This window comes from Phacochoerus africanus, chromosome 8 (genome assembly GCF_016906955.1).
Source record: "Phacochoerus africanus isolate WHEZ1 chromosome 8, ROS_Pafr_v1, whole genome shotgun sequence".
Classification (NCBI taxonomy): Eukaryota; Metazoa; Chordata; class Mammalia; order Artiodactyla; family Suidae; genus Phacochoerus; species Phacochoerus africanus.
The window spans coordinates 120,036,195-120,048,513 of NC_062551.1; the positions used below are offsets into that span (position 1 = coordinate 120,036,195).

General features: G+C 43.9%; 2 protein-coding genes across 7 annotated transcripts in view; both read left to right on the forward strand.

Moving 5' to 3' along the window:
* Positions 1–12,319, forward strand: part of FHOD3 (formin homology 2 domain containing 3) — a 556,170-nt gene that overhangs the window by 437,754 nt on the left and 106,097 nt on the right. For all 6 annotated transcript variants that reach the window (XM_047794147.1, XM_047794143.1, XM_047794144.1 and 3 more), the window contains 2 exons: positions 1,607–1,741; positions 7,421–7,471. In XM_047794147.1, coding sequence (XP_047650103.1) covers positions 1,607–1,741; positions 7,421–7,471 — 186 coding nt within the window. The remainder of the gene's footprint in view (positions 1–1,606; positions 1,742–7,420; positions 7,472–12,319) is intronic.
* On the forward strand, positions 3,930–4,883 carry LOC125134623 (40S ribosomal protein SA-like). Its single transcript, XM_047794151.1, is given in 2 exon segments — positions 3,930–4,251; positions 4,253–4,883. Coding segments are annotated over 2 exon segments (882 nt in total). The 5' UTR covers positions 3,930–4,000.

The following is a 12,319-nucleotide window of genomic DNA, read 5'->3' on the forward strand; positions in this document are numbered from 1 at the left end:
GCGGACTTGTGTCCCAAAGCCAACTCTGAGGATTCCACTTTGCCATGAAAAAAATTTAAAGGAAAAAGAGGAAGTAATCTCAGTTAATTTTTGAGATAGGAGTTCAGATTTGTTTTGCCCAGTCCCACTGCATGCAGGCTTGTCAACATCTTGTGATCTTTCTTTAGATGCTATCTTGCTCACACTGTTCGTTTTTGTGATTACCAAGGGGAAGCTGAGGAAAAGATCTAGTCATCTCTTACTTACTAATATTTCATTTTTCTTTCTTTGATCTAAGGAAAGAACCAGGTCATGCAAGGTATCATGTGATGAAAAGGTTTGAAAGGTGTGCTCAGGCTGGCGATGAGTAGAGCACAGGGGTGCCTGGGTTAAGTCTAGTTGCAATATAGCTTTGCTAAAGTTCAAGACAAAAGAGACCTCCTGCAGAGAGCTCTTTCCTGTCAAAAGCTGCTTACCTAGGATTCAGTGGCTCCCTCTCTCAAGCTGTCAAGGCTGGTGGTTTCTTCCCTCTATTTCTCCCACCACCTCTGGCTGTCAGTCACCTTTTCTAGGGAGAACAGCTGTGGATTGTATGTGATGCGAGCATTGCATCTTTCTGCTGCACTAAGGGACTTTGTGTTCGCTACCAGACAGACATATTTTTATACAATTCAAATAGGCTTTTACCTAAGCTATATATCAGAATTATTTGTTTTTCAGTTTAGAAGTGTTTTTTTTTTTTCCCAATAAAAGGAAGCCCAATTGTCCATAACAGATTTTCTTTATTACTCCCCAGGGAAACCACAGACTCCTATTCCCAGCTATCTTTCTTCTTTATTTTTCATGTAGTTACCTAATTTTGCCTTCTCCACACATTCTCCAGACTTCACATTTCCTGAGATACCCCTCTGATTCCTCACTGAGGCCTTCCAACAGCTGACCATCCCTGTCACACCATCTTCAGGGAATGGTCCAGATTGTGTAGTGTTGCCCAGGGTCAGGTGCCATCCTTTGATCAAACTGCATGTTCTCGGATACTTCTTAACATGGAATGACAGGTCCTTAATTCCATTCGGATTTCAGACCATTGCTATCTTCTTTTCCTTATCTGTCATCCCAACACCTTGTTTTGAGGTAACACAGTTATTTCGAGAAGTACATCGAGAAGCTGATGTATGGCAAAGTATTTGTACTACATGTAAAATAAGAAAGAATAGGCTGAATGTTGATTGCAGCTGATCGAAGTCTTACCATAGCCCATTTGTCAAATGTGTGTGTGTGTGTGTGTGTGTGTGTAGAGAGAGAATGTGTGTTTACATTTTATGCCTACTTATGGAATGCTTTTTGATTATGGCACCCATTATTGATAACTCATATGCTGAGCGTGTTGCTTGCTATTCTATAGGTATTATTGCCTTTTTATCCTCTAGGCACATGAAGCAGGTTACTTATCTCCATTTACAGATGAAGAACTTGAACCAGAAGACCCAAGATGCTCAGTAATTTCCCCCGTGCCATACCTAGGTACTGGCAGACCCTTCCTTCTAACCAAGGACTGACGGATGACTCCATTAGTACTTTGAATCACAAGCCAAACCACTCAAACCTCAACTCATTGTATCTGCAGGTCATCACCGAGTGGTCTTCTCACGTCATCCTTTAGGCAGCACCAAGAGTCACTGGCAGCAGAGAGAGAGAGGCGGCGACAGGAGAGGGAAGAAAGGTTGCAGAGAATAGAAAGGGAGGAAAGAAACAAATTCAGGTAAGAAAGACTTGAAGATGTTGTTAAAGAATTAACTGAAAATTAAAGCACATGCCTTTGTTGGTGCTCATGGTTGATACTGGTATGTGAAAGTTAGGAAGTAATGTGTTTGCTTCAGATGCTGTCTCTGTGCTCAAGGAAGAGCAAGGTGATACCAGGAACAGGCTCAGTCTGGTTCGTTATGGCCTGTCTTCCTTTAACCGAATGGCAGGAAGCACAGCCAAACACAATTAAGGACTTGTGTGTTCTTGAGTCCTTCATTATCTAATATGGTCTTCTCCAGGCCTTCCTGAAGACAGAGAACCTAATTGTCTCAATTTGCCATTTCCCCCTGAAGCTACTCATGTTTTATTCATGCACTATTTATTGGATGCCTAAAAGAAAATGCTTTTCCCATTTTCTGGTTTGCTTCCTGCTCCCCGTAGCAATATTTAATATACTTTTTTTGTAAGCAGTGATGTTTCCTCCTATGGGACGAAAAAGGTACTGTGCTAATTATTCCCAGCCCACTGTGCCCCTGATCTCTGGTTTCTGTCCAGCTCCAAGGATGTGTTCCTGGGTGTGGCCCACTCCAGCCTCCAGCTCCATGTCTCAGCCTGTTTGCCCCTTTTCTCCTCCAGCCAGACCAGCCGTCCCCCCGAGCCCCTCCCCACCATCCTCCTGGGTGACCTCCTAATACTCCTCTCCCTTGGCTCATGCTGTGCGGTGTTTCATAAAATGCCAGATACTTGCTGCATCTTTTCTTACACATTTCATTCCTTTCGCTCTCCCTCTTCCCCTCCTTCCCTCTTGCTTTCCCCTTCTCCTACTTTCCCCGTCCATCATTTTCTCATGCATCTCCCCTATAGCTTCTATACTCTTTCTTCTTTTTATTTCTCTCCTGTCTCCACTTCCCATTTCCTCTGTTCCCTTTCTTTTGGGAAACAGTATTCTGATCCGTTACTCCCAGTGAAGTCTATAAAGAATGTAAAGCATTGTCAGTGAGGATTTACAAGTTCAATAGGGTGTTTTCCAGCAGCCAGAAGGAGGAATTGTAGAAATGATCAAAACATGAGCAGCGTTGTGAACTTGCCTTAACAGTGATGCATTACTGTATGAATACCAGCATCCGGAGTCTGTGGGTGAATGCCTGGCTTTTGTACAACGGGGCTGATGGGCTCCATGAAGTGACCCAGCATTATTCTCACACCATGATTGTGTGGTAAACCTCAAGCTGTCAGATTTCTACCAAATGACATATGGAAATGCCAGACCTGTATGCACCATTTCTCGTGAGGTAGCTCTGGAAGTTGTCACTTTTGGAAAGACCAATTTGTAAAACCACTGGAACAGGTTAAACGTTTCCCGATTCAGTGCTTTCTGAGAAATTCGCCTATTTTACCATCTAATAGTGGCAGACACCCATGGAAAATTCAGAGATTAGCTCACCCATCTTAAAGATTTTGATTGAAACCCTGTTAAAACAGGGTAGCAGTTCTGGGGAAGATGGAATCAACACACTCCCTGCGCCCCCACCACCCCTGGTCTCCTGCTGCATCACTGAATGAATGCAGCTGTAAATCAGGGATAGATTTAAAGCATGGAGCTCAGAAAGCTTTGAACTGTAAAGGGAACAGGTGAATTGGGGATGGAGACTAGCAGCCAAAGTTCCACCAAACCAGTGGGAGGTGACCAAGTTTCCCTCTAATATCACATGGCATGTACTCAAAAACACCTCAAAACCAGAAGCACATACCAAGTATAAACTGAAGGAGCTCTAAGAGAAAGCCTCTCCTTCTGCACTGGGGAGCAGGAAAAGGGATTCTTGAGGGTCAGAGAGTTGAGAAACATTCTGTTTTTTCTTATGTTTTTCTTCTCTTCTACCCTAGCCTCCCAGCAATATTGTTACAGAAGCAGGTGATGGCAGCAGTGTCCAGGCAGGTGCCTGAAACTCTGAGGGAGGGAGCCCTTTCTGTGGTCAGAAGCACATGACCACAAGAGCACTGGGAAAAAATCCCCATTTTTCTCTCTGTGTCCTGCTGCTGCATTGCCCCGTATGCAGGGAGAGTTATGGAAAGTCTGCAGCAGAGCAGGGAAAATAAAGCCCAAGGTTTCTGGCTAGAGGACCAGGAAGGAAGACCCAAGGAATCTAGAAGATGATAGGAAAACCATAGAGAGTAGAGTGATCAAGAGAGCAGTCCTCCTTTCCGCGCTGCCCAGACCGGGGTCCATAGGGCGTTGTTCTTGATTCCCGTGGTAACTTAAAGGGAAACTTTCACAATGTCCGGAGCCCTCGATGTCTTGCAAATGAAAGAGGAGGATGTCCTCAAGTTCCTTGCAGCAGGAACCCACCTTGGTGGCACCAATCTTGACTTCCAAAGGGAACAGTACATCTACAAAAGGAAAAGTGATGGCATCTACGTCATAAATCTGCAGAGAACCTGGGAGAAACTTCTGTTGGTGGCTCGTGCCATTGTTGCCATTGAAAACCCAGCTGATGTCAGTGTCATATCCTCCAGGAACACTGGCCAGTGAGCTGTGCTTTGCTGCTGCTACTGGAGCCACTCCTATTGCTGGCCGCTTCACTCCTGGAACCTTCACTAACCAGATCCAGGCAGCCTTCCGGGAGCCAAGACTTCTGGTGGTTATTGATCCCAGGGCTGACCACCAGCCTCTCACAGAGGCCTCTTATGTTAACCTGCCTGCCATTGCTCTGTGTAACACAGACTCACCTCTGCGTTATGTGGACATTGCCATCCTGTGCAACAACAAGGGAGCTCTCTCAGTGGGTCTGATGTGGTGGATGCTCGCCCAGGAAGTTCTGCGCATGCGTGGCACCATCTCCTGTGAACACCCATGGGAAGTCATGCCTGACCTCTCCTTCTACAGAGATCCTGAAGAGAGTGAAAAGGAAGAGCAGGCCACAGCTGAGAAGGCTGTGACCAAGGAGGAGTTTCAGGGTGAATGGACTGCGCCAGCTCCTGAGTTCACTGCCACTCAACCTGAGGTGGCAAATTGGTCCGAAGGTGTGCAGGTGCCTTCTGTGCCCATCCAGCAATTCCCTACTGAAGATTGGAGTGCTCAGCCTACCACTGAAGATTGGTCTGCAGTTCCCACTGTGCAGGCCACCGAATGGGTAGGAACAACCACTGAGTTGTCTTAAGTTCTTCCATGAACTCTTAAGTTTCTAAAAATAGAAGTGGGTTGAATATAAAATAAACAGTTTCTAAATTGAAAAAAAAAAAAAAAGAGAGCAGTCCTGAGCTCATCTCCTGTTTGTGGACTTGCGGCTCAAAACCTAAAGAGCATACCACAGACTTTGAGAACTAAGTGCCGAGTGGAACACCACTCAGGTCCCAGACTGGCCCCTGGGTGGTGGACACTGGGTGGTGCCTGATAGGAATAGTGTTAAAAAAATATTTGAAAACTGAGCTAACATTGGAACCAACATCAGAAGGCAGTCAGAACTTGCAGGCGGAGCTGGCTTCAGTTGATTTGCCTGCTGAAAGCAAACAATCAAGACTCTTCAGAGAATTTCAGGAAGACCCAGACTCTCATTACAAAACTTTTTAAATGTACAGAAAGCAATCCAAAACAACTTGTCTTAGAAAAACCAGGAAAATCTAAAAGGGAAAATAGAATCAAAATAGGCTAACCACAAAAAGATGCAGATGTTGTCATTTTCAGATAAACACTTTAAAGCAACTATTACAAACCTGTTCTAAGATGGAAGAGCAAGCACGATTGAAACACATGAAAAGAGAAGTCTCTGCAAAGAAACAGAAGGTATAAGGAAGAACAAAATGGAGTTCCTGTCATGGTGCTGTGGAAACAAATCCAACTAGGAACCATGAGGTTGCGGGTTCGATCCCTGGCCTCACTCAGTGGGTTAAGGATCTGGCATTGCCGTGAACTGTGGTGTAGGTCACAGATGCAGGTCTCAGATCTGGTATTGCTGTGGCTGTGGTGTAGGCCAGTGGCTACAACTCAGATCAGACCCCTAGCCTGGGAACCTCCATATGCCACGGGTTGTGGCCCTAAAAAGGACAAAAAAAAAAAAAAGAAGAAGAACAAAATGGAAATACATATAGAACTGAAAAATACAATAAATTCATTGAATGGTTTAAGTAGCAGAATAGAGATGTGAAAAGGCATCAGTGGATTTGAAGATAAAACAATAGAAATTATCCAATCTGAAAAACAAAATAAAATTTTTAAAAAATGAACAACGCCTCATGGACCTGGGAAACAATATATCTAGCATTTATGTCTTTGAAGTTCCAGAAGAATAAGACTCTAAGACAGGAGTGCATTGTAATATATATTTAGCACACATGTTGGCAGAGTGAGAGTTAGACCCAGGCAACCTATCTTCTGACACCGCGCTCATAACTATCCACTATTTTCTCTTGATCCCAGAAGGCTCTCACCTGTCATTTAAGTGCATGGAGAGATCCTGGCAAAATAACCCTCATCAAGAAAGGAATGCTGATCATCAGTGCAGACCACACAGAGCCATTAATTATGATGACTCTGCAGTTCCATCTTGAAAATCTGAGGATGGGAATGAAAGGAAATTCAAAAAAAAACAAAAAAAAACAACAAAAAAAACGACATAGGAAAAGTTTTATAAAGTACTCCCTGTGATTACCCAAAGACCTGACCCTTCATCAGCCATTTCATTGATTGAAGTTTTCATGCTTCTTGCGCTTTTTTCTTCACAGAGCATTCTTGTCTGTTGTTATTTTTTAAATATGATCTTAAGTTTCTGGGTTATGAGAAATCTTACTTCTAGTGTAAAAAGTGATGAGGATGGGTGTTTCTAAATGATAAGAAATGTGTGTGTTTCGTTTTCTCCCCCAGCTAACGTGCTTTAGCTGCTCTGAATTACCACCCCTTTATATCCAGTTAGCAGTGCTCAGAAGGGTGCAGTACTTCAGCTGCCTGATGAGGTCCAGCATAGAAAACCATGATGCCAGACTTCTCCAGGAAAATAAATGGTCTGCTGGGAAGTGACTGACCATGCAGCCTTAAACTGAGATTCAAGTTGGAACCTCACCAGTGGGGAACAGAAAAATAAACAGTCAATTTAGACAAAGTGGGGCATCTTACAGATGCAGACAAAAGGGAATGTACAAAACAAGAGCTTCCATTGATCCGTGCCTAGAAACTGGGAATGGAAGGGATGCAGAGAGAGAATCCTGGACCGTGGAAGGAATGTCCAAACTGTAGAGTGCAACACGAAATCACCAAGAAACTTGGCTTCACTCAGACTGAATTCTTGAGAAGAATGTTGGGGAGCTACCAGAACATGATTGTATGTTAATCACCTCTGAGAGTTCTTGCTTGCCTGTCATTGCCAGATTTTATTGATGAATTGTTTTACCTTTTAAAAATCTGTGTCTCCCCTCCTTCCCCATACATTTAAATTCTTCTTTCTGAATAGTAGTTAGCAGAGTTACAGTAAATCCAATAATCTCATGCTTTCATTCCTGTGATTTTATAGAAAACTCATTGTATTTAGCACTTTTAAAGTATAGCCTTTATATTTGTTTTTCAAAAATTCAGTGACAACCACTTTCCATTTCTGAGATAATAGTGGGTTTCCATGATATAGTCTGTTAGTAATTTCTTGGCAGTTTTATGCATCTAATTCTGTTGTTTTCCTTCCCCTTTCCTTCTTCTGCATATTTCCATTAGCCGAGAATATTTAGACAAAAGAGAGGAGCAAAGACAAGCAAGAGAAGAAAGGTTTGTATATCTCTTCTTTCTATTGTAACCAAATGGCATGGGACTTTACACTCTTAACCAAGCATGCAGAGGAGACTGTGTTAATTAAAATATAGTAGCTTCACCTAAGACCTCAGGCCTTGGGTACCTGGAATTTTGCAGAATAGAGTGTCCGGATTATCTAAAATTTTCCGAGAATGTACTGATTTATTTTGTAATGTGAGATTAAAAACTCCAAAACTCTAATCTAAATGAGCACATTAATTTAGCATATTGAGCATTTTAAATGCTCAACGCCACTGCTACTGAGCCTGGGTTAGACGTCCTTTCTGTGTTTCTCTGAATCACCTGGTCAGCACCAGTCCTTCAACAAATATGTGAGCACACACACTATACCAGGTGCTGGCTGGGGTGCCAAACCGGCCAGAGACTCTTACTGGAGGTGCCTGGTCACTTACCTGTCTCCCTACTGACGTGTACTCAGTTCCTGGATGGCAGGAACAACAACCTGATTTTCCTTGGGGTCCCAGTGCCTGCCCATAGGACTTGTGCATGGCAGGCACTAAGGAAGATGTATCAAATGAGCAAAGGAAACAACAGCTTTATTTAAAATATTTAAGCTCTAAACCAGTTTGTTCATTTCAATGTCAGCATACTTTTGGTCCTATTAAAACATGCCAAGTTAATGAATGCAGTGTCTGGGAAACTTAGATAAGCAGAGAAAATTGTTTTTGGAAGTAGACCAGCAAAATGCAACTTTACCCCCATACTGTACAGCCTGCAGTTCTTCCTTCCACCACCAGATGGGGCTGCTGCATGGAGAGATGGAAAGGCTGAGGTCATAGCAGAACCAGTTGGGAACCTAACAATCTCTGAACTATGCCAATAAAAAGTGGAATTGTGCTAATTTTTTTCTAGACACCATCAGCTAAATAGATCAGGACAGTCTGAGGCAGGGAAGAGTGGAGACTGCCTGTGTTCAATTTAAAAATTAGATGCTTAGGTCAGCCTCATAAACAAAATTATGGCATTACTTTAACTCCAGTGTTCTATTAGATTATGGCCATCCTGATAACCAGTTGTGGCCAGCAGATTTAGAGTGAAAGATGCTGGCGAAGAAACAAAGAAACTTCTATTTCTCTCATTTAGTACCTGTTTTTGACATAAGGGGACATGACACATACCCAGGCTTACCAAATCAAATTTTATTTTTTAGCTTTCCCTCCAGATTCTGTACTTTTTGTGAGCTTTTTAACAACTTGACTATCATATTATGTCTGCACAGGCAAGGCTTCAAATATCCTGAAAAGGGATCAGGTGCTCTATCAAGGTCTGATCTGATTCAAACTGACTTCCATTTTTTCTTAAATCACTAAAGGCTACCTTTTTCTGGATATTATTGACATGTCTTTTCCCTAAAGCAGAGCATCACTTATGCCTGGAAAGGAATTTTCTACTCCTCTTCTCCCTTCTTGTTCTGCCCTCCATCCTTGCCCCCACACCACCCATCTGCCTGGGCCTTCTTAGCTGGTGCAGGAGTGGGTGCTCTACGTCTCCCGGTAGAATTCATTCCTTATGATACCAGAAAGATGATACTAGAATCCCAGTTCTTGTTCACAAGCAGTCGAAGAATGAACTCCATGAACACACAGGCAGCAAGCAAGCAAAGTCTTTGTTAAAGAAAAGCAAATAGCTCCCAGTGCTGCAGGGAGGTGGGGGAGGGGAAGAGCCCCCTTCTTTATTGTCCTATACGGGTTTTTATTCCTTAAAGATTGGGGGGGTACCAACGTGAGGTCCAGAAAGATGAGGTTTTCTCCCCTTGGCCTTGCCCAGTTACCTATATCAGTCTTTGTCCAATAGAGGTTTTAGGGTTGGAAATGTCCCGGAAGTTTTATGGTTTCTTTGTCTTTTTCCTTAGATTAAGTCACTATTCCTCTCATTCCTTTTCTTTCAGTTGAGGAGTGGGCTAGAGATTCACATTTCCTACAGTAAACGAAGCCTGTGGGGAATGTGATTTGCTACAATAAAACAAGGTCTGTGGAGGTGTTACTCCCTCGAGCCCTTAAGCCACAAAGGTTAATCAATATCCATGTTAAAGAATGTATCAGAGCCCCTGTTCCTACACTGACTACCTGAGTTAATATGCTGCTTCACTTACAGCCCACCTCTCTGTTTATACAGAGGTTTGGGGCGGGGTACAGCCAAGTATTTTCCTTTGGTTAGGAACAGCCACTTTTCCTGGTTGGTTTGCTGCTGGTAAAGGTGGGAAGGAAGGTGATAGACCTTCATCCTTTTGGGGAAGTGGTTGGGAAGTTCCTGGTAAGCCAGGAAAAGCTAAGATTTCCAAGTAGAATGGAATTTGGAAATAGATGGGAAAACTCATGTGGATCAGAGGTGGAAAGAGACATGGAAGAGGATTCTATCTGCTCACTCTTCAGGATATAGCCAGATGTGCTTTTGGGGTCCCATGACCCTTAATACAGTGACTCAGAAAAGACAGCCAGAGGCACAGCAGAGGATTTTTGAGGTTTGTATCATCTAGTGTAACGAGGTGAATGTCATCTTGCTATTTTGAGGTGTAATGGCCATCCACACACATTTAATTTTTATGTTTTTATTTTTCATTATTTATTTTATTTTATTGTGGCCTCCCCACAGCCTATGGAGCTCACCGGCTGGGAGTCAGATCTGAGCCACAGACACAAACTAAGCTGCAGGTGCAGCAGTGCCAGATCTTTAACCCACTGTGCCAGGCCAGGGATCAAGCCCACATCCCAGCACTCCCAAGATGCTGCTGATCCCACTGCGCCACAGGAGGATCTCCTAATTTTTATCATTAAAATTTTACCTCACATCGTCTTTTTCCAGAATTTCAGGCAAACCATTGTCTTGATAATGGTGCAGGTCCAGAGTTTGTTAGGTCTATTTCTTTTTAAAAGAAAAAAGTATTGTAAGAAAGTCTCTTTCTGATCTTGTTGACAGAAAAATCATGAATCGTCTTTTTTTAGGAGTTGTGAGGAGTGAGAGACAGGCTGGGAACCTATCGGGGTGGGGGCTCACAGTGGAGAGAGTCTGAGAGAGATTGTGGGACATGGAGGGGAGGTACTTTATGGAAAGCAGAGATTATGGGGACAGAGTGTAGAGGGAGGTTGGGACTGGAATAGGATTTGAGAATTTATGCATGAAAGTGATGGTAAAGCAGTAAAAGAGTTAGCACGGTCCGAAGACAGGGTAGAATTTAGACGGAGCCAGGTTTTGGTTTGATGTAAGAGAGAATTTCCAAGTAGGAGGGTGACAGGAAGAGGCATCAGTAAGTAGGTGTGGTTGAAAATCAAGCAGGGTTTCTGTCAGACCTTATGAAAAGCCTCGTATGTTTCTTGATGGCAGTACCAGCCCCACCACCAGCAACCCTGGTAGGTATTGATCCTCATCCCAAAGTTTGCTTCTGTCTCTCCCACTGAGCACCATGAAGATGGGGTTTTCTAGTGTTTTATTAAATCTCTAGTGCCTCCTGCAGTTCTTAGCACATGGCAGGCACTCAACAGAATGTTCAGTAAATAATGGAAAGACAGATGAATAAAGATACGGGCAGAGATAGGATAACGAGAATGTTCCAGAAAGGGTAGAAAAAGTGAAAAGTCTTTGGGAAAAGGCTGGGGTCTGTGGATAGAAAACCCAGTGCTTTGTACCCAGGAGGCTATGTCAGAGTGTGAGGATTAGGCAGCTGGAGGTGTGATAGTCATCAGATGGACTGGTGGGCTCCTAGGGTCAAGTAGAGTCCCTCTCAAAGGGAAGGGGAAGATATAGGTCCAGCTTCCTCCCCAGCTTCTGCCAGAAGGGGGTAGAGCTGGAGAAGTTGTTGTGCTGTGGTGCTCTCAATGCCTGGTGACCTGGCTCTCCCCGTGCACCCCTGCCCAGCTGCCCTCGCCACTGTGGCCCATCTCAGAGGAATGCTAAAAGATTTAGGGGGTCTTGACCCCTGGGTGTCCTCACTCCTGCCATTTTTCCAAGATTTTGTTTTCTTTTCTTTTCTTTTTCTTTTTTTTTTCTTTTTTTTGTCTTTTTAGGGCTGCACCTGCGGCATATAGAGATTCCCAGGCTAGGGGTCGAATCGGAGCTATAGCTGCCAGCCTACACCACAGCCACAGCAACGTGGGATCCGAGCCATGTCTGAAACCCGCACCACAGCTCATGGCAATTTTCAGATTTTAGCTGTGGACTTATTATTTTAGCTGTAGGATTTATTGTTTTAACCATTTTATAATTTAATAATTTTATAATTTAATAGTATTAAGTATATTTACAAATTTGTGAAGTGGGTCTCCACAACCGCTTATCTGTAGAACTGAACATTGCTACCCATTAAACAAGTCCCCTGCCATTTTTGTCTACCATATAAACCTCCTCAGAAAGATTCAAATAAAACCCTCGCCTCTGACCTATCCCCCCCACCCCCATCTCACAGATCCTCCAGGGTGACATCCGTGAGACCGAGGGCTGCACAGGAATAGTCTTTGAGTCACATATACCCAGACTCTGAATGAGCCACCTCAGGGGTCCCCCAGAAAAGGGGGTGAACCTTTTGGCTGCCAGCTCTAACCTGCCAGCCTGGCTGCCCACAGGGAGGGGAATGGAGAGGCCAGGGCAGGGCTGGACTGGCTGAAATGAAGGTTATTGCTGAGTTGTCCTCCTGGCCTGAAGCCTTTCATGCCAGGCTCCTTTACCCCTCTCTTCTGACCTTGTCAGCATGCTGCTTCCCTCCTCCAGCATCCTGACCTCCTGGACTTGTGCCGGTCCCCTCATATGCACGTCATTCTTTCTTGCCCCCTGTCCTGTCGCAGGGAGGCTTGGACTCCATGTGGCCATACC